The sequence below is a fragment of the Rhamphochromis longiceps genome, linkage group LG6, assembly GCF_057381845.1.
Source record: "Rhamphochromis longiceps isolate RC_006_pf linkage group LG6, R_longiceps_female_GT1.1, whole genome shotgun sequence".
NCBI lineage: Eukaryota > Metazoa > Chordata > Actinopteri > Cichliformes > Cichlidae > Rhamphochromis > Rhamphochromis longiceps.
In genome coordinates this window covers 36104199-36125420 of record NC_140562.1, presented here as the reverse complement: position 1 = coordinate 36125420, position 21222 = coordinate 36104199, and the positions used below count along the sequence as shown (strand labels likewise).

General features: G+C 38.2%; 2 protein-coding genes across 2 annotated transcripts; both read right to left on the bottom strand.

The window, feature by feature from the left end:
* Window positions 1-3433: 3433 nt before the first annotated feature.
* LOC146668529 (polymeric immunoglobulin receptor-like) lies at window positions 3434-9478 on the bottom strand. The gene is made up of 6 exons (XM_085410454.1): window positions 9442-9478; window positions 8980-9306; window positions 7448-7768; window positions 4480-4575; window positions 4318-4385; window positions 3434-3588 (listed from the first exon to the last, which is right to left on the bottom strand). The coding sequence occupies exons 1-6, from the start codon at window positions 9476-9478 to the stop codon at window positions 3436-3438; spliced, it is 1002 nt and encodes a 333-aa protein (XP_085266580.1). The 3' UTR covers window positions 3434-3435.
* A 2234-nt stretch (window positions 9479-11712) lies between these two features.
* Window positions 11713-19592, bottom strand: LOC146668528 (polymeric immunoglobulin receptor-like). Its single transcript, XM_085408848.1, has 8 exons — window positions 19529-19592; window positions 19012-19338; window positions 17544-17864; window positions 17139-17438; window positions 16370-16468; window positions 15944-16045; window positions 15791-15867; window positions 11713-12017 (listed from the first exon to the last, which is right to left on the bottom strand). Exons 1-8 carry the CDS (start codon window positions 19563-19565, stop codon window positions 11874-11876), a joined length of 1407 nt encoding a protein of 468 aa, XP_085264974.1. The 5' UTR covers window positions 19566-19592; the 3' UTR covers window positions 11713-11873.
* Between the last annotated feature and the right edge of the window lie 1630 nt (window positions 19593-21222).

Sequence of the window (21222 nt, the reverse complement as noted above, 5' to 3'; positions counted from 1 at the left end):
CATTGTTACCTTCACCCTCCACATCATTTCCAGCTCTTCTCTGAGCCCTTGGTACTTCTCAAGCTTTTCGTGTTCCTTCTACCTGATGTTGCTATCATTCAGTATCTCTACATCTATCACTACGGACGTCTTCTTCTGCTTGTCTACCACCACTATATTCGGTTGGTTAGCCGCCACCATATTGTCCAACTGTATCTGGAAGTCCCACAGGATCTTAGCTCGGACACCACCTAGGGTGGTGGAGAATGGCCAAGCTAAGATCCTGTGCTCGAGAACATGTGGTGGGTGAAGTCAACAGTGTTCACAGTGGTAATCAAAGCACTCGGTGCAGTTACCCCCAAGCGAGGTGAGTGGCTCCAGCAGATCCCAGAAACAACATAAGAGATCTTTGTCCAGAAGAGTGCAGTTCCAGGACAAAGACATTGCGCAGGACACTCAAGCTCCCAGGCCTTAGTAGAGGATTCAAGTTTGAAGGATAGACCATCTGCAGAGGCACAGCAAAATCTCCAGTGTTAAATTAACACTTTTGACAGTGTTATATGTTTAAAAGTAACCTAGTCAGTTTTGAAGACTAACAATGACTAACACTGAGCAGTGCTGGTTTTCTAACACTGGAAAATAACTCAAAATGTTAGAAATATTCCAGTGTTAGAAAACCAGCACTGCTCAGTGTTAGTCATTGTTAGTCTTCAAAACTGACTACTTTTAAACATATAACACTGTCAAAAGTGTTAATTTAACACTCAACAGTGTTGTATTTAACACTCAGAGGTGTGGACCCATATAGACACTCTCTAGTGTTAATTTAACACTGGAGATTCTGCTGTGAAGAGGGGAATTTATATACATTTTTAGTGAAAGTGAATTTTTTAATTTCAACTTTAGTCTTCATGAATTGCTCACTTTCTATGTAAAATTGAATTTTGCCGATTTATTTAAACTGAATAAAGAAAAAACTAATTTCCAGCATCCATAGAATGAAGATATGGAGATCAGAGGGAAAATATTTTCAGTAATGAAAAAAGTTATGCAAGAATTACAGGCTATTTCATGTCATAGCAATGTGAAACCCAAGTCATAGCTTAACTATAACCACAGAGGGGATGGCCCATTCTTAGATGGCCCTTCCAATAAAAACATTGTCTTTTTTATATTTATAAAATAGCTGAGACATGCCATCTAGTGGTGAAAGACGTTTTTAGAAGCTTTGCACAAACAGCACAGCATATAATTAAAAGTTTTGTTGTAAAAGGGTGAGTAAAAGTATTTAAGTATATTTAGGAAACTGTACTTAAAGAATTGTAAGTTCAATCTTTCAGAACAGAAACATGACCCATGGGAGTTTTATATGTTATTATTATTACTCATTCATTAATATAAAAGTAAATAAAAAAAATAAAAAATAAAATCAGCTGCTACATTTTTGTGCAATATTTAAAAATATAATTTAGTTTTTTCACAATGTTTTAAAAGCAGAGCAGATATTTTTATGAACAGTAAGTAATAAAAATGAGAGTAAATGTATAGATCACCGCAGATGTGAAGTCCGTTTAATTCTGTTGACTTTATTGGAATTTTAATTTTCATTCTAATGAAACAGTTAGAAACACAGTAACTGACATCCATAAGTCTGGAAAGGATTAGAAAGAAATTTTTAAGGTTTTAGAAAACCATGGTGAGAGCCATGACAGAGAGAATTTATATCTGCAGACTTTAATGTGCTTTAGCGTTTAGTTGAGATGAAATTATCATAGTGGATTATTTGAACATTGATGTAGATGCTGAAAAAAACAGACTCAAAATTGCTTTTAATTTATTACTACCACTGTTACAACATACCCACCACTTTAATCCTTTAATTACACTTTGGATTTTGTTCTGACATGTAGTACAGAAACCTGAGATCCCTTTTTGTTTGATAATTTCTTAATTACATTTAAATTTTCAATAAATACTATAATAAAGAGAAAACTCCAACAATCAGATGACCTTATCCTGAAGACACTCCCTACAGAATCATAAGAATGCATTTTTAAATCATTGTTCCCTCTGTGCAGATCAAGATAATGTTCAACTAAAGTGCAAGAAAAACAAAAATCTGGAACAAACAGAACAGAAGGGAAAAACAAATATGCAAAAAAAAGCTGGACAAATAAGAATGATGACACGCAGACAAACTAACAAAGACCAAGGGGAAAGCACACACACACACACACACACACACACACACACACACACACACACACACACACACACACACACACACACACACACACACACACACACACACAATCCTGTCAGATCATTAGTTATTATGAAAAGCTTGTTAAAGTCAAACATTTGATGACACACAAATAAAAAATCAAGTAACAAATAAACTAAAGATTTACAACCCTGCATTTATAAATGTATTAATACCCATTAGTAGTGGATGCATTCTCATCGTTTGTCCAACATATTTATTTGAAAAACTCCAGCAGAATTCAGTGTTACACTGAAACATCTCCAGCAGAGGGCTCAGTGTGAGATAATGAGTGACACTGAAAGGAGTGTTTTCCTTTTTTCAACTCTTAGTTTCAGTAAACTAACTTTCAGTTTACTGGAAATTAGAAACAGGTAGTCTGGTTTGAATCGCTGACCAGAGAGCTGTTTTAGAAAGACAATGTAGTGCAAATTCTGAGTTTGTTAACCCAGAGATGAGGGTTTTCAATTACAGAAAGAATCCGTTATTTCAATAACTCTGATTCAGTTATTGGGGTAACAGACTCTTGACTCTCTATGACTCCTGCCCTCCTGCTTCACCTGAAGCAGCTGTCTGTATTTCCTCATTCATGCAGTCACATAGCGCGATCACCTTAACGATTTATTATCAGCTTATCAGCCTGGCACATAATCCAACACAAAAAGGGGACTAACTAAAAGCACACCTGAAAGTCTATAACTGACCAAAATCACTAAATATACATGTCACATTACACTACATGTCATGTTGAAATATGTTCACACTCTGTATTTTATTGTTTCATAAGGCAAAGGAGCTTGTGTGTGTGCATGTGTGTGTGTGTTGGGGGGGGGGGGGGGGGGGGGGGGGGAGACAAAAAACAACGACACTATTGCTTATTTAAATCAACCTTTATATATATATATATATATATATATATATATATATATATATATATATATATATATATATATATATATATATATATATATATATAAAAAAAAAATATAAGACACAAACATGTAATTCTATTTTTTAATCAATAAATATGCTCAGAGTATTTTTTGTGTAAACAATAATAAAGAAGTCTGGATCACAAGACAGTGAAAATGTTGAGCAACAGCGGTACATTGCTGTGAATTTGGTGCTAAAGATGATTTAAGCAGGATAATCTGTATTCACTTAAGACCCACAGTTTAAGTACATGTGCATATTTATCTTTTGTTAGCTTTATGGTAATTTTCATTGCTGTATAGTTCTTCAGTTGTGAAGTTTTTGTAATCTGGTTCATCTCCCACTGGATCATCAAAGTGGTTCAAGGCACTTTGCTGTTTGAAGGTCACCACAAATTCTTGATTTCCATAAATCTAAAGAATCAACGAAAATAATCAGAGGCTAAGGAACCACACACGCTGCAGAGAATCTGGTTGCTGTATATGGTTATACACAGGCTCGTATAATAATGTCTACTCTTATTACAACAATTATAATAAAAATATTTTAAATGCAGACGTTTTACAGATGACAAATATTGACTGAACCACAGAAGTTACAAATTGTAAAACTGGATGACTCCCACACATCATAGCACGACTATAAAATCCATTAATTTGCAGTTATTGCCACATTATGCTAAAGAAGCATAAAACAGGCTGAGTGAGCTTTTCTGTTAAATTTTCACTTTTCTGTTCTAAACATCACAGTCGTCGACACCACTCTATAACATTTATTTTGATCACTAAGTCATTTTCAGTTTAAAAGACTCCTTCTGTGCAAGCTCTCCTCAGGCGTCCCTGAGATAACAAGTTTATTAGTCCAAACCAAATTAGACTAATAACCAGTTAGCTGGTCAATGTCTCAGTTTAATACCAATAATCTTGTTCTAAAGTTCAGACTGCTTAAAGATTTCAGACATATTTCCAAAGAAATGAACACAATTTCCAATTCCAGTTTTAGCTATTCAAACATCAGCTTGCTACTGTGTTCACTGTGACAAGAATATAAAATATAACATTTAAAAAATTTAAGTTGTGCCACTCTATAAAACACGTGTGTGTGTGTGTGTGTGTGTATATATATTCATGCTTTGGACTTACTTCGCCTTCTTCTGCATCTATCACGTCTTCTGCTTTCGGTGTATTTCTGTTCATGACAGCTTCAGTTTCTGAAAACTCAGTGTAAGAATTTTTTAAGCTCTTTTTGCATGCACATTTGAGTATTTTGTCTGAATATGTGTGTAAATATAAACTATAGCATACCTCTCACGTTGTAACATTTGTACTTATAAATAATAACTAGGACACATATTAGTAAAACCACAGGGACAACAGCGTAAACTGCGTAGTGCACCGCTTCTGAAAAACAGAAACAGCAGAACAGAATAGAAAGTTCCTTTTTTAAATTAAAGTAATATGTATTTTAACATAACTGTTGATCACAGGTGCACACTTCCACAGCTGTTTTGACACTTAAGAGCATATCCGGTCTTTAAGTCTGATTCTATTAGTGGTTTCTGGGTCCAAACTCTGCTTCAGGTCACAAGGTTTAAGGAACACTGGGACATCACTGAGAGTTAATAACTGTCTAAATTCTTCCATCTTTAATAAAATGATCAGTGTGGCTGCTCTACCAGGTGTAACAATTCAGTTTAACGTCCAGGCATTCATAAAAACACAATTTATGAAGTTATATGGAGTTTGAAGTTAGCAGGGATTTAGCTCGCTAGTTTCCACCCAAGCATAATATATAATGCTCTGACCGAGGGATTTAAAACGTACAGCTCTGCTATCACTTCCATTATAAATGAAGAAAAAAACATTAAACCGTACTGACGTTTGTAGGGTTACTGAAGTTAGGTTACCTGGTATATAATGATGTGCTACGTGGTGGCTAGCTACGCAGCTATGGTTAGCATAATATAAACACAGTAGCACAGTGAAGCTGGAGGATTAACGCTAACTTTTTTCCATTCGGTAACCGTTAGCATGAGGGTTCCCGATGGTTAGGGACAAATGCAATCACATGGCAGGATGCTGTAAACGGACCAAACTTCAGTCAGGAGAACAACTGAGATAATCCATCCACAATATGAGGTTAGTCATTAATATACTGCTGCATGGGCTGGGCTGTAGTTACGTAAGGTAAGGTATAAGAGCTTAATTCAATTCAATTTTATTTATATAGCGCCAAATCACAACAACAGTCGCCTCAAGGCGCTTTATATTGTAAGTTAGACCCTACAATAATAGATACAAAGAAAAAAAACCAACAATCATATGACACCCTATGAGCACTTTGGCGACAGTGGGAAGGAAAAACTCCCTTTTAACAGGAAGAAACCTCCAGCAGAACCAGGCTAGGGGGGGGCATCTGCTGCCACCGGTTGGGGTGAGAGGAGGAAGACAGGATAAAGACATGCTGTGGAAGAGAGACAGAGATTAATAACAAGTGTGAATCAGCAGAGAGGTCTATTAACACATGTTGAGTGAGAAAGGTGACTGAAAAGGAAACGCTTAATGTATCATGGAAATCCCCCAGCAGCCTACGTCTATTGTAGCATAATTAAAGGAGGATTCAGGGTCACCTGATCAAGCCCTAACTATATGCTTTAGCAAAAAAGAAAAGTTTTAAGCCTAATCTTAGAAGTAGAAATAGTGTCTGTCTCCCAAATCCAAACTGGAAGCTGGTTCCACAGAAGAGGGGCCTGAAAACTGAAGGGTCTCCCTCCCATTCTACTTTTAAATACTCTAGGAACAACAAGTAAGCCTGCAGTGCGAGAGCGAAGTGCTCTAATAGGGTGATATGGTACTATAAGGTCATTACGATAAGATGGGGCCTGATTATTTAAAACCTTGTATTACAGGGGCAGGATTTTGAATTCAGTTCTGGATTTAACAGGGAGACAATGAAGGGAAGCCTATATAGGAGAAATATGCTCTCTCTTTCTAGTCCCTGTCAGTACTCTTGCTGCAGCATTTTGGATTAACTAAAGGCTTTTCAGAGAGAGCTTTAGAGCTTTTAAAGCTAAAAGCTCTAAAATGAATAGTAGTAATAAAAAATGAGAGAGGCCAACAGTGATCACTACCTTTTTTTAGGGGCTTGTTCAGATTAACTATAACAAGATATAAAGCATTAAAACATGTTTAAAAAAACAGCCTTAATAAATGCAGAGTAGTTTGGTCCTGGAAGCAGGGTTCATTATGTCATCACTTAAAGACCGGATTGACTTGGTTTAATCCCAGGGGGAATTATCTACATTGTAAACATGAAACTACACACATCCCCTAAAAATAACTAAATTTTTGTTGTAGTCACATAACAGCAACTCAGTGCTTTTAGATACGTGAGTATAGGTAAGACAACCAGCTGAAGTGCAAAGGTGTGATTTAAGTGACCAATGTCATGGTTTTTGGAGAGGCATAACCATTTTTAGGGGAAATAGAGAATCGTCTGAAAAAAGAGAAAATTTAACACACACACACACACACACACACACACACACACACACACACACACACACACACACACACACACACACACACACACACACACACACACACACACACTGAAGCCAGCAAAAGATTTGGGAAGTGATATGTCTAAGTATAAGTAAGTGGTGTTCTCAGTAGTCCTAATTTTGGCAGATTGCTTGCAAATTGTGTGATGCATGGTGCTGCTGGTTTTGCAATTATTTGATCATGTCAGATAACTAAACCATAAACCACAGTCCCATGTTTAGTGGGGTCCAAACAAAGATGGAACTTTCAGCTCTATTAATTTTGCTGTCATGTAAATGGTTGTTCACCTTACCCACTGACAGCTCAACCTTAGTGTAGTTTTCAACTCTCCACTGTGAGTCTGACCCACACCAGTATGTCCCAGCATCAGCTGTTTCCAGCTCTGCGATCATCACCAAGAAAAAGTGGGAAAAACCATCATCTTGCACTGTGAACCTGCTTTGACTCGTCACATTTGTACAATTGTTGCGGTGGTCTCCTTTGCAGAGAAACTTGCTATTATCATGATGTTGTGAAGGATAAGGGCACTGAAATGTTAGTGGATATCCTGCAGTCCCACTTGTTGTTTTTGACTTGACACAGCACCACTCTGTCAGATTGGAAAACAAAAAAATATTAAAGGATGATCAAGTATCAAACCATATAAAAGAGTCCTTTAAAAAAACAAAAACAAAACAATGACATATGAGATATGACTATGACCTCTCACCTTTGACGTTCAGTTCAACAGCAGAAAAAACATCCAGGACAGAGTTTTTTTGGACACCACAGAGGTATGTTCCTGAATCACTTTGGGCCAAACTGGTGATGGTCATTGTGAATTTTCCTGACCTCTTATCATCATTAAATTTGATTCTACCATTTTGTTTGTTGTCAGAGGTGATTAGTGCCTGTTGCAGACACGTGGAGGACCGCTTTCCTCTGCAGATGTACTTGAAGTAGTTCTGGTACCGAGGCTCATACGAACAAATGATGTCCCCTGAATATCCCTCATAACTTTGGATTATGGTCACAGTGTTACAGCAGCTGTCTGTCAAAAACATAAATTGCAGTAGAAAATGTGTTATAACCACAGAGGAGAGGTATAATATTTCATATTGAGCCTATTGTTTATTGTATGTTTAAAGTAATAACTTTCCTTCACAGACATTTGTGCACTCAGCCATTGCCCTATCCATTAGTTTTATGTGTGGTTATTACTGTTTCCTATTTATATGTGCAGTTCATTCCCTTTATGGGATCTTAATAAAGATCGATCCAGGCTGTCATATGTCATGTGCAGCCATGTTATAAAAGCAAGTCCAGTGGTCCCTCGTTTATCACGGGAGTTGCGTTCTAAAAATAACCCGCAATAGGTTAAATCCGCAAAGTAGCCAGCTTTATTTTTTTACAATTATCATAGATGTTTTAAGGCTGTAAAACCACACTTTAGACAGTTTTCTAAGACAGGCATGAACATTTTCACACTTTTCTCTCTTGTTTAAACACTCTCAAACTTCAAATTTTCATAGAAAAATAAGTCCAGTATTATAGAATGAAACCAAAGATCAAACCCTGTTTTCAGGTCCAGACCATGAGTATAGAGCAGCTGCCAGAGAATGCAACATTAATGAATCAATGGTACGGAAGTAGAGGAAGCAAGAAGAGTGAGTTGAGTAAAGTTTGCCTTATCTGACTGTTTTGTTTCACTTAATGCACCTTCTGGTCCGAAAAATACGGTAACTTCTAACTTCTTTAGCATGTCCAGAAGTCCAACTTTTTGTGCAATGGTTAGCATCTTCCTCTGCCTCTTAGGTGCTACCGTAGGTGCCTTTGACTGTGCAAAACGTTTCATCGACATTATTGTGTTTGTGGGGGAGAAAACTTACAAATATACAGTACAGCACTTCAGAGTCACACTGCTAGGGATCGAAGATTTATGTAAATTTGACAAGCTGGACACATTCTGCACTGTGCAGAAGACACGGCGTGGAAGAGACTGATTGACAATGGTCTACAGCCGATCAGGGCGCAGAACACAATGCGCTGTAAAAAAGTCCCCCCCAAAAAACAAGCATGCAAAATTGCACAAAAAAAAATCAGTGAAACAGAGAGGCCGTGAAAGGTGAACCGCATTATAGCGAGAGACCACTGTAATCCTTTACCAGTTATGTTTTGATTTACTGTACATTTATATGTATGTATATATGTCTTTTATATGTGATTTTTTTCTTGACTACAAATTTGGAATGCTTTATTTACCTGGTGCTAATTTCAGCTTCACTTCAGTGTAGATATCTTGTCCTGTTCTGGTCACTCCACACCAGTATTTCCCAGCGTCCTCAGATGTAAGATCAGAGACGGTCACTGTGAAGGTTCGTGCCTTTTTGTCATCACAGGCTGAGTATTTGGGGTTGTTTTGTTGTGATGTTGTAATAAGAACATCATTGTCACCACAGACATCCTTACACAGGTACTTCTCATAAGACTCATAACCGTGACCATAAGTGCAGGAAACATTTACCTTCCCCCCCACATATCCAGTCACAAGTATCACCCCTCCTGCACTGGTCACACATCCCAGAGCAACTGTAAAGTAAAGAAATTATAAAAAAATTATATAATTGTTTATTTTTTCATGTCAACATTCATGAATAATAATACAATTCCTAAGTCCAATAAAGGGTGTGTTATGTTTTTTTTTTAGCTCTTTAAACAACTTACTGCAGAGGGTGAAGAGCAGGTTTCGAAGTCTCCACATCTTCGCTTTGGCTCATCAAAACAGAAACTTGACAGGAAGTACTCTTAATACTAAGAAATATTTTGCATGCAGTGGGGAAGCCTATCAGCACAGAGGGGACTACAAATTATTAGGTGGCTGCGTATTTTAAAACGTGTAAAATGGCTGACATGTGCCACCTTATGGTGAACACGTCTCATAAACAGCACTGTTCAGTTTAAAGTCTTGTGCTAAATAAAAATATTTAAATGTATTTATAAAACTTTGCTTATATAATCAAAACTAACATCACTGGCTAAAAGCTCTGAGTGTTATATCGTATTATTATAACTTATTCATTAATATAAAACCAGCATTTTTCTTTTGTAATTAAAAACTTATCTGCTGATTTTTGTTCTCTTTTAATTAATTTCTTAGTTACTGTTTGGTCAATAAGCCAGGAATTTGTACAAATACAACTGTCCCTGTATTTGGTAAAGCAGCTAACTAGTCCTATCAGATGATACTAATGTAGTAAAATTGATCAGTTTTAAGTTTAAAGTTATGAAAATACGAAAATAAATGCTGCAACTATGAACTTCGCTGCAGCACTTTACAATGCACCAGTGTCGCAAACTTTCTTAACATACCCGTAAACACAAACTGTCAATTACTGAGTCAAGCAAACCCATACAATGAAGCCACTTAAGCCATTTTGTCGCAATAGCTTGGAAAGAAAAAATAAAACTGGCTGTTAACAGTTTTCATGTTTCAAAATTACTAAGTAGAGATTGACAGACTATTCTTTTTTTTTTCTATTATTGATAAAGTAACTTCTTAAGTATAAGTAGTTGAAAAATACATCAATCCATTTTCTCTCTCGCTCCCTCTCACGCACACACAAACACACACTAAATACCAGTTGGAGTTGATGGGTGTGACAGGTGTGGTGACACCAAAACAGATGTCTTGACTGTGTTTTTGGTGTTGGAGCACAGTTGCTCAGGAAGTCTGTGTTTAAGTTTTGGTGAGTAAAATTCTACTATTTTATTCGTCTGTTGTGTAGCAACAGGTGTGAGTTTGATCTGCATGGGTGATAGCATTGGCTGATAGCTTAAGTCAGTGTGTATGACTTAATATTACACATGTGATCAACATTTTCATGAATACAGAGATTATTCAGTCCCTCTCAGATAGGTTATTATCAGTGTCTGCCTGTCATACTGCATCCATTTGGAATTATATTTAGCTTTCTGTTTTTATGCAGTGAGCACAAACCACAACAGATTTGTTCATTGATAAATTTTAGGTGACTTTCCCCTTTAGCAACTTGACACATCTGAATGTAGCGTGAAAACTGTGCTTTTATTTTTCCATTTTAAAGTCTTCAGTCTCCCTTGTGATGTGCTTACCACGACTGCCATTTCCAAATTTCATGGAAAGATTTATCGAAAAAGAGGAACATGTTTATTTTTGTCATGTTTGTTTCTGTCTGGAAAGTCCAAAATGTTCACGCAAGAATATAGAATAAAGTTATTTTTGCTCTTACTAAAAGGTCCATAACCTATTATTTGATGTGATCCATCAAATCCTATGTTTAGTGTGTTTAACTGTAATTAGTGATTAAAAAAGGTTATAACATTAAGTATGGCATTTCTAAGAATATCAAAACATAAAAATTAAAGTTTTTCAATAAATATGCACGAATCTTAATACCTGTTAACAAGTTATGCAATCTGAAATCTTGTCTCAATTTCTGCAACACAATTACTGTATTTGGTGTTAAGCTAAAACAGCACCAGCAGAGTGCTCAGTGTGACACACTAAGCAGTGACACTAAAACTGTTTTTTTGAAGTGGTTTCTGGCTTGTCTGAAGGAAAAAAAACCTACTACTCTTTTGCCCTCATTGGACAGTTATATGACATCTTATGAAGAATTGCACCCTGATTGTTTGCTTTTTTTTTCTGTAAAATCGTATCCATTATCCAGCTCCATTTGCAACAAACAGAAAAAAGCATCATTAAATGAAAACTCCAGACTGTAACCTTTTATGTTTTACTGCTCTATTTAAATCCAAATACTTTGAATGACCAGAATGTAACAATGTTGCAGCTCAAATAAGGCAGAAACAGTTAAACATATTGTTGAACTTATTACTATATGAAACAACATTAGATTTCATTTTGCTTGCTATTTATTTACTTTGCTCTCATCTTAGTAATTTAGTTTGAGTTTTTCCACAACGTCAGAAAGAACACTAAACAATAAAAATTAAGCTATAAAAACAAGTCAAGCTACACACGCATAAAGAGCTTTTCAGTGTGACAAAGACAAGGCTGTTCATTAAAATTTGTTGTTCAACAGTTAAAGAGAAATCAAACAAGTTAAAATCTATATAGGTGAAACCCACATTTTGACATGAAATGCATACTCTGTTTATCTTCTGTGGAAATTTTCATTACAGTAAACTTCTTCAGATGTTGTGAAGTTTTCATAGTCTGGTTCATCTTCACCTGCATCGTCATAGTTGTTACAGGCACTCTGTTGTTTGTACCTCACAACTTCTTCATTTCCGTAGATCTATTCAGAGACCAATGAACAACACATGATGTTATGTCATTTTTTAAAGCAAACATTTTTTAACAATTTGAATTCTGATAGAAAAATGACAAAAACAGATGATGCTTCAAATATTGCTGCAAATAAATTACATAGTTTAGTTTTAAGGTCAAAAGAATTTTAAAAATCTCAAATTAGATGCTTTTCACACATTGTAAGCTAAACCACATAGACAGTGTAAAGTTCGGCTCTCTAAGTGTAGCCTGTGGGCCAGTGGCTGTCCTCAATAACATTTCATGCTACCCCCAAATACTTCAATGAGCAAATGCGCTATATTTCTTTAGTCAGTGGTTAATTTCACACTACAGAAGTGCAAAACCAACCAAGGGAGAACTTCTCTTTTTTTCCCTCTTCTGTTTTAACATCTTAGCTAATTATATCTCCCTAAAACTGTTAAGTATTGCTGATCACTGGTTGTTCGCTTACTCACTCACTAAGTTTGTCCAATCTGTCTATGTGGGTTAATTGGCACTCAGCCATCGTACATTTTGAGAATTCCTGCCACAATTTGTGTCATCTAATCACTATCATGCGGTTTCTTTATGGTAATGAAGAACAGATCGAAAAGCGTTTAAGTGATGATGGTGATTTTGAATGTGATAACTTCCTCATTTTATCATATATTAGTACTGAATAGTAACATTGTGGGACCGGAGGGTGTGTTCCAACTACAGGGGGGATCACACTCCTCAGCCTCCCTGGGAAAGTCTATGCCAGGGTGCTGGAAAGGAGAGTTCGTCCGTTAGTCGAACCTCGGATACAGGAGGAACAATGCGGTTTTCGTCCAGGTCGCGGAACACTGGACCAGCTCTTTATCCTCTCCAGGATACTTGAGGGTGCATGGGAGTTTGCCCAACCAGTCTACATGTGTTTTGTGGACTTGGAGAAGGCATTCGACCGTGTCCCTCGGGGTGTCCTGTGGGAGGTGTTGCGGGAATATGGGGTGTCTGGCCCATTGCTACGGGCCATTCGATCCCTATACAACCGTTGCAAGAGCTTGGTTCGCATTGCTGGCAATAAGTCGGACTCGTTCCCGGTGGGTGATGGGCTCCGCCAGGGCTGCCCTTTGTCTCCGGTTCTGTTCATAATTTTTATGGACAGGATTTCTAGGCGCAGCCAAGTGGCGGAGGGCTTTCGCTTTGGTGGCCTCAGAATCTCATCTCTGATTTTTGCAGATGATGTGGTTCTGTTGGCTTCATCGGGTGAGGGCCTCCAGCTCGCACTGGAACGGTTCGCAGCCGAGTGTGAAGCAGCGGGAATGAGGATCAGCACCTCCAAATCTGAGGCCATGGTTCTCAGCCGGAAAAGGGTGGAGTGCCCACTCCGGGTCGGGGATGAGTTCCTGCCCCAAGTGGAGGAGTTCAAGTATCTCGGGGTCTTGTTCGCGAGTGATGGGAGAAGGAAGCCGGAGATCGACAGACGGATTGGGGCTGCAGCTGCAGTAATGCGGACGCTGCACCGGTCCGTCGTGGTGAAGAGGGAGCTGAGTGTAAAAGCGAAGCTCTCAATTTACCGGTCGATCTACGTCCCTACCCTGACCTATGGCCACGAGCTGTGGGTAGTGACCGAAAGAACGAGATCGCGGATACAAGCGGCAGAAATGAGCTTCCTCCGAAGGGTGGCTGGCCTCTCCCTTAGAGATAGGGTGAGAAGTTCGGCCATCCGGGAGGGGCTCAGAGTAGAGCAGCTGCTGCTCCACATCGAAAGGAGCCAGCTGAGGTGGTTCGGGCATCTGACAAGGATGCCCGCTGGGCGCCTCCTGGGTGAAGTGTTCCAGGCATGTCCCACCGGGAGGAGGCCCCGGGGCAGACCCAGGACACGCTGGAGAGATTATATCTCTCGGCTGGCCTGGGAACGCCTTGGTATTCCCCCGGATAAGCTGGAGGAGGTGGCTGGGGAGAGGGAGGTCTGGGCCTCTTTGCTTAGGCTGCTGCCCCCGCGACCCGGCCCTGGACAAAGCGGATGAAGATGGATGGATGGATAGTAACATTGTGGATGAATCTGAATGAAAGATTCAAACATCAGTTTGCTATCAGTAAAATAACAAAAACCATGAATAATAAAAGCTGATTTGGTATATCGTGAAACTCTACCTGATCATTGTTGGGATTGGGATCATTATCATGCTGACAAATGACCTTTTGTTAGAATTATTTCCAGATGGTATTGAACGATAGATCAAAATCTGATGGTGATTTTCTGTGTTCATAATTCCATCAATGTTAATAAGATCCCAAAGACCACTTGTTTGAATTCAGCCCCAAACAACAACAGAGAGTACTGTTGTACTGTTCTCTCCGTACCTCCCCTGCACCTACTGATGACAGTTTGAAACACATTCATAATTTTCTTATAAAATTTATCATCCCATAAGACTTATAGTCACTAATTGTCAGTCCAGTTCTTGGATAATTTGGCATACCTCTGCCTTTTCTGTTTCCTTCGATTGAGAATGACTTCTTGACAGGCTCACCCCATGAGTTTGATGCATTTTTTATGCTTCTGTGATCAGTGTTGGGGAGTAACGGAATACATGTACCACCGTTACGTATTTAAAATACAAAATATGAGTAACTGTATTCCGTTACAGTTACCGTTTAAAAAGGTGGTATTCAGAATACAGTTACTTTGTTGAAATAAATGGATTACACTGCGGTACTTTCCTGTTTCATTTTGTCGCGGGTCAGGACTGTTTGGGTTTTGTTTGACAGCTACGTTCTGTTGTTCCAGGCGGCAGCGTTACGGTTGCCATGGTTACAGGGCGACGCTCTCTCTCTCTCTCTGCGACTGTGTGTTTCCTGGGTGAGAGAGCGCCTTTTCGTTGTTGTTGTGCTAAGCTAACAGGCAGAATGCTACAAGCATAGCTCTAAAGAATGTAGCATCATGGGCAGTGTAGTCCGTGTTGCAGGGAGAATGGACTGCCATACACGTTATGTGTCTGTGAGCGCGAGGAGGGAGAAAAAGGGGAGTGGAAAGGTACGAGTTGTCATCGAGCAAAAACGGGAGCTGGAAGCATGTAAATATAATAATAACCACTTCAGCCGAGAAGAGTGCCTGACGAGCCCAGTTGTAAGTAAGCTATTAAGACTCGACTGTACACCGTGTTCGTGTTTTCCTCCGAAAACAATAAGTTCCGTTGGAGCAGCCTTTCAACGCCTCTCTCTGTCTCTGGCAAGCAGAGTTGACCCACACAACAAAGTAAAGCTATTTTTCGGCTACGAGCCAACAGGGACCCCGCTGTATTAGTCAGAGGTCCCTTTACTACAGTTCGGAGTCGCGGACCTTCAGTAATAGTAATAAATCACACAGCAATAGTACATTCACGTTGTTGTAAAAAGCATGATAATATATTAAGTAATCCAAAGTATTCAGGATACGTTACTGTCATTGAGTAACGTAACGGAATACGTTACAGAATACATTTTGGGGCATGTAATCTGTATTCTGTAATGGAATACATTTTAAAAGTAACCTTCCCAACACTGTCTGTGATTCACGGGTCAATGTTAGGTGGCTTAACGATAATATTAAAAACATTTACTGTGAAAATAGTCAGATAAAGGGATTGGACTGAGAAGGAGGGAAAAAGCAGCCAGTGTCTGAGGAAGATTTCATAAAGACTTTTAAGATTCAGAAAGCTCATTTAAGAAAAATAAAACATTGCTTGTTTGTACATAGTGAGACTTGTCATAGATAGAGCACACTGTTAAGGCTTTGGACTTTAGTTTCCTTACGTTATTTTCTGCACCAGCCGTCACTTCCTCTAAACCTTCTTCGTTCTCTGCATTTCTGTTCATGACAGCTTTACCGTCTGAAAACACACAGCATAAAACATGGTTGTGTTCTTTTTGCATGCACATTTGAGTACATTTGCCCATAAAATATACCTTTTACTTTCTGATGTTTGCATTGATAAACTGTAACCACGAGGGCACATATCAGTAGCAGCAGCACAGCGGGCACAGCATAAACCACATACTGCCCTGCATCTGAAAAGCAGAAACCAAAACAGAACCCAGTAAAAGTACAGACTTCCTTTTTACACTAAGACAAGTTGAACTGTGGGCTCAGATGGTAGTTTTCTTTTTATATCTATTTTTTTTAATCTATTAATAAAACATAGACCCTCTGCTGTTTTGACACTCATTTTACCATGGTCTACATTCACTCCCAGGGGACTTGCTGAAACTGTACTCAAAAAACTATAACTATTTCCAATTGTAACCATAAAGTACGTTATCTCTCCATAAGCTATCTCACATAACTGATCAACAGTACAGCACACACTAAAAGACACATTGTATACACTGTACCTTTATTAGGTCTATTTTGAGTTGTAGTTTTATTGTGTGTTGTAGTTTTTCCTGGAATTTCCATTGTGGAAGGTACAGTGCTGGTGTGCTGTGGAGACACTGTTGAAGAAAAAGACTTTCAATGTTCTTAGAAACTTCATCATAATACAATAATCTATTTTAAATTGAGTGAACAGTTTCAGAGAGATCCAGATTGGCTTTCACTCTTAAACTATTCACTTACCTGAAATCAGATTCTTTGTTTGTCAATTTATACATTAAAATAGTCAGTAGACCACTTAACATCTATGGTTTTATATTTAGATATATAGTTTAGTGGAACACTGATTAAAATGATTTAAATACAGAATATAAATATTTGGTTTTCCTGTTTTTTTCCCTCTCTGCTCTATGAACTTTAATAATTACCTTTAACCTCCAGCATTCACTTTTAGCTCATATAACTAAGTACAGAATCAGAAATGGCATTGGAGTGTTTGTAAACTTTTATTAACCAGATAATCTTAGAAAATTTTTTAACAAATAAGCTACATAAAGATTAAAAACTTCAAATGATAGTTTGGTGTTAGGGTAAAAATATGACTTCTAAAAAGTAGTTCACTCTGGTTGTGTTAAGTTGCTGGACTGCACCAACCTCTTGTTCTATGTTTGGCACTACAAAAAAACTGAACCACCATGCACAGTCTATATTTACACACTGGGCTGCAAAAAAGGATGTTACTTACAGCTCTGGCCATTTTATTTTTGTGTACACAAGTATTCATCTCACCAACTGACAGCTGAATCTTAACATGGTTTCCAACTCTCCATTGTGAGTCTGACCCACACCAGTATGTCCCAGCATCATCCGCTTGTATCTTTGTGATCGTCACTGAGAAAGAGTTGGAATAAATATCATCTCGTAGTGTGAGTCTGCTTTCAATCATCGCCATGTCTCTGCAGCTGTTGCGGTGGTCTCCTTTACAGAGGAACTTCCTGTTATTTTGATTTTGTGAAGGATAAGGGCACTGCAGAGTTAATGGATGCCCTGCAGTACCTGTTACTTTAGTTGACTTGACGCAGCACCACTCTGCCAGATTGAAAGAGACAAATAATTTAAAGAGTTTCTTAGAGAGCCTTTTAGAAGAAATTATTTCCTTTTTGTTAGTGTAATTATGTAATTATAACCTCACACCTTTGACCTTCAGCTCAACAGCAGAGAAAACATCCAGGTCAGAGTTTCTTTGGACACCACAGAGGTATGACCCTGAATCACTTTGAGTCAAATTGCTAATGGCCACTGTAAACTTTCTTAACATTTTTTCATCATCAAGTCTGAATCGTCGATTTTCTCTGTTGTTAGAGGTGATTAGTGCCTGCTGCAGACATGTGGAGGGCAGGTTTCCTCTGCAGATGTACTTGAAGTTGTTCTGATACTGAGAGTCATATGGACAACTGATGGACTCAGAGTATCCCTCATAACTTTGGACTGTAGTCACAGTGTCACAGCATCTGTCTGTCAAGAAGGTAAAGAGTATCAGAAAAGAAAAGAATAGAGAATAGAGATATGATATTTTATATTCAACATGCTGCAACAAGTACATTTTAAACAAACCAAACATAATTGCTATATCTGATACCCAGCTCTATCAATGATAGATCTTAATAATTAGTTAAACTGTAGGAATGTCATAAAGACATAATGTCTTTACTAGGGATGGGTATTGATAAGATTTTCACGATTCCGATTCCATTTTCGATTCTGTTTAACGATTCGATTCTTTATCGATTCTCTTATCGATTCTCTTTAAAAAAGGAGAACACTAAGGTCGAATAGCTTAGAACTTTGTTTTATATCTTCTCTTTGAACAAGATAGGAGTAACATGGCCTTACAAACCCGACAGTGAGATCTTAAGAGATCCACAGCCTACGGCTCTTCAATGTGGTGTCACAGGGTCCCCAGGAAAAAAAATTGTAAATGTAAAATAATAAAATAAATATTCTTCTGTAGCAATAATAAAGTATAACATAAATTATTCAGTAGCAATTACACAAGAATATCCAGTAATGTCCCTGCCTACAATTAAACACATTCACTTACCGAAAATCATCTGCTGTGGCAAATGGGTGCAAGCCTTTTACCACAAACTTAGTCACTGCTCGGTGACATTCGTCTATCCTGGCCTGAAAGGAGACGCTACCAGTAGACTGCAGCGACAACTGCCAGCATCTGAGCCAGCCAGACCATCCGTTCTCATGAAATATAACCAAACTTTTGAGCGTTTGAGCCATTTAGGCGCCGTGTTTCCTGCCAGGTAAATGGCGTTCTGCAACGTGGTGACGTCATTCGGGGCGACTGGAATCGATAAGGGAATCGTTTGCAAAAATGGCAAACGATTCCAAGGAATTGAAACAGTGGGAACCGGTTCTCAACAAGAACCGGGTTACGATACCCATCCCTAGTCTTTACTATACAATGTAAAGTACCTTGAGGAGACTGGTTTTTGTGACCTAGCACTATATAAATAAAATTAAGTAAAGTCAAGTAATTGTTTACCAGTTACATTTTATCTGTTCTCACCTTTAAGCTCTACAATCATGAACATCTTCTATATATGAATTTTACTCAACTATAATTCATTTTTTGGAAGTCCCTGTTTACCTGGCACTAATTTCAGCTCAACTTCAGTGTAGATATCTTTTCCAGTTATGGTCACTCCACACCAGTATTTCCCAGCATCCTCAGAATGAAGATCAGAGATGGTTGTTGTGAAGATTCGTGCTGTTTTGTCATCATTGATCCTGTATTTATTTTTCCATGATTCCGATGTTGTAATAAGAACATCACTGCCACCACAGTCGTTCTTACACAAGTACTTCTCATAAGACTCATAACCTTCATCATAGGAACAGGAAACTTTAACTATACTCCCCACATATCCAGTCACATGGATCACCCCTACTGCACTGGTCACACACCTCAGAACAACTGTAACGTAAAGAAAATATAAAGATCATTGTTTTTTTTTTTTGTTTTTTCCATTTAGGCATTCAAGCTAGTATTGTTACTGCTCTGTAAAGAAAAGAAAAAATCAGGAGTAGTATTTAAGTACACAATTAGTCTAGATTTATCTTTAGTCTTCATCTTTTTTACTAATGTACTCATTAAAATAACTCACTGCAGATGGTCAACAGCAGGTTTTGAAAGCTCCACATCTTTGCTTTGCTTCATAGAAATAAAAACTTAAGAGGAAAGCCTGTGAATAAATGACGCCCATAGAAGTTATAGATGCAGAAGACTTTCACTTCTGCATTTTGAGCAATTTTTTTAGTCCTTGCACAATTGCATTTTTAATGTGGAAACTCTTGTCATTTAGACTGATTAGACTGGTAGTAAATAAACTGACTTTTTTCTTGTGAATTATTTGTGTGAGTATTATTCTGAGGTTTACACTAAAAACAGTTCCTATGAAGTTGGTAAATGTAACATAGCATTTTATTTTCCTTCGACTGAGGGGCACTACAGCCTAATATCATAAAACAGGACAATAACTGAACAAATATTCGCTAATGTTAGATTGTGTTAAAATCATTTTGGATTTATGTGCAAGATCCACTTTGAAGGTTAAGAGCACAAGTTACCATGGTGCAGTGGCAGGACTGAAGGAAAAGCCAGAGTCCAGAAACAAAACAAAACAAAAATTGTCCTGGAGCTCTCCTTGGCCATAAAACAAGACACAGGTTTGAAACACAATAAAACAGCAAGAAATACTCAGTCCTTCAATACAAAATGTTCAGGCGGCCAGCGCGGCAACTAGAAGAGGCTGCCCAGGCCGCAGTGCAAAACTCAGGGGTGAGACCAGTAGCTGCAGACAAAGGAAGTCTGGAGGTCAGCCACGAGGCCAGTGGGAGAGACAAAGTAGATCTGGAGGCCAGTGACAGAGATGGCTGGCAAAAGAGAAAGCCTTCAAAGCCTGCCATCAAAGAGACTTGGCCTCCTGCAACATGGAAGCCTTGAGTGCTGGTTCTAGGTGCCTAGGAAAACCAGGTGCTGGCTCCTCTGGGTCCAACACATCCTGGTGGAACCGGACCCACTGGCTCAAGCTCAGACTGCTAAGGTGCTGGTTGCTGTGTTGGCATGATGGACTGAGTGGATGTTTTAGTGGTGGATAAGCTAGCTGGCACAGGGACTGAATATCCCAGAAACTTAAAAAATTACTACATAGGAGTGAGGTCGCAGTGTTTAGAGTCACAATTATTCTTCTCTTTGTCAAACAGGTGTGCTCAGAATGTGGTTTTGCTACTTTGCTCACTTTATACTTATGTTGCTACTTTAATTTAATTTAATTTAATTTGTGGTTTTGCACAATTTCAGTGCAGATAATTAATTCTAAGCAATAAAAAATACTGTGAAGGCTTGTGTCCATCCCCTTGATTACGATACTGCATTACAAGCATACTTGTCATCACAATCATTTGCATAGATACTTCTCTATGCAAGACTCATAACCGTGATCATAGGCGAAGGAGCTTTTTTCTACTCTTTTCTTCTAAAACACATAGATTTATGTACGTAATCTATATTTATTTTTCATTTTCATCTCTCTTCTTCTCTACTTCTTAAGCCATTTAAACAACTTCTTGCAGAGTGTGATCAGCAGGAAGTCTCCACATCTTGGTTTCTGTTCATCAAAACAGAAACTTAAAATGAACTATTGTTAGAATATTACACACACAGTAGGAAAGCCTAGACTATCGTCACAGAGGGCAGTGGACATTATTAGTTGGTCTTCCGATGAAAGCGATTTAAAAAATTTTAAATGGATGACTTGTGCCACTTAGTGGTGAAAGAAGTACTCACACACTTCACATA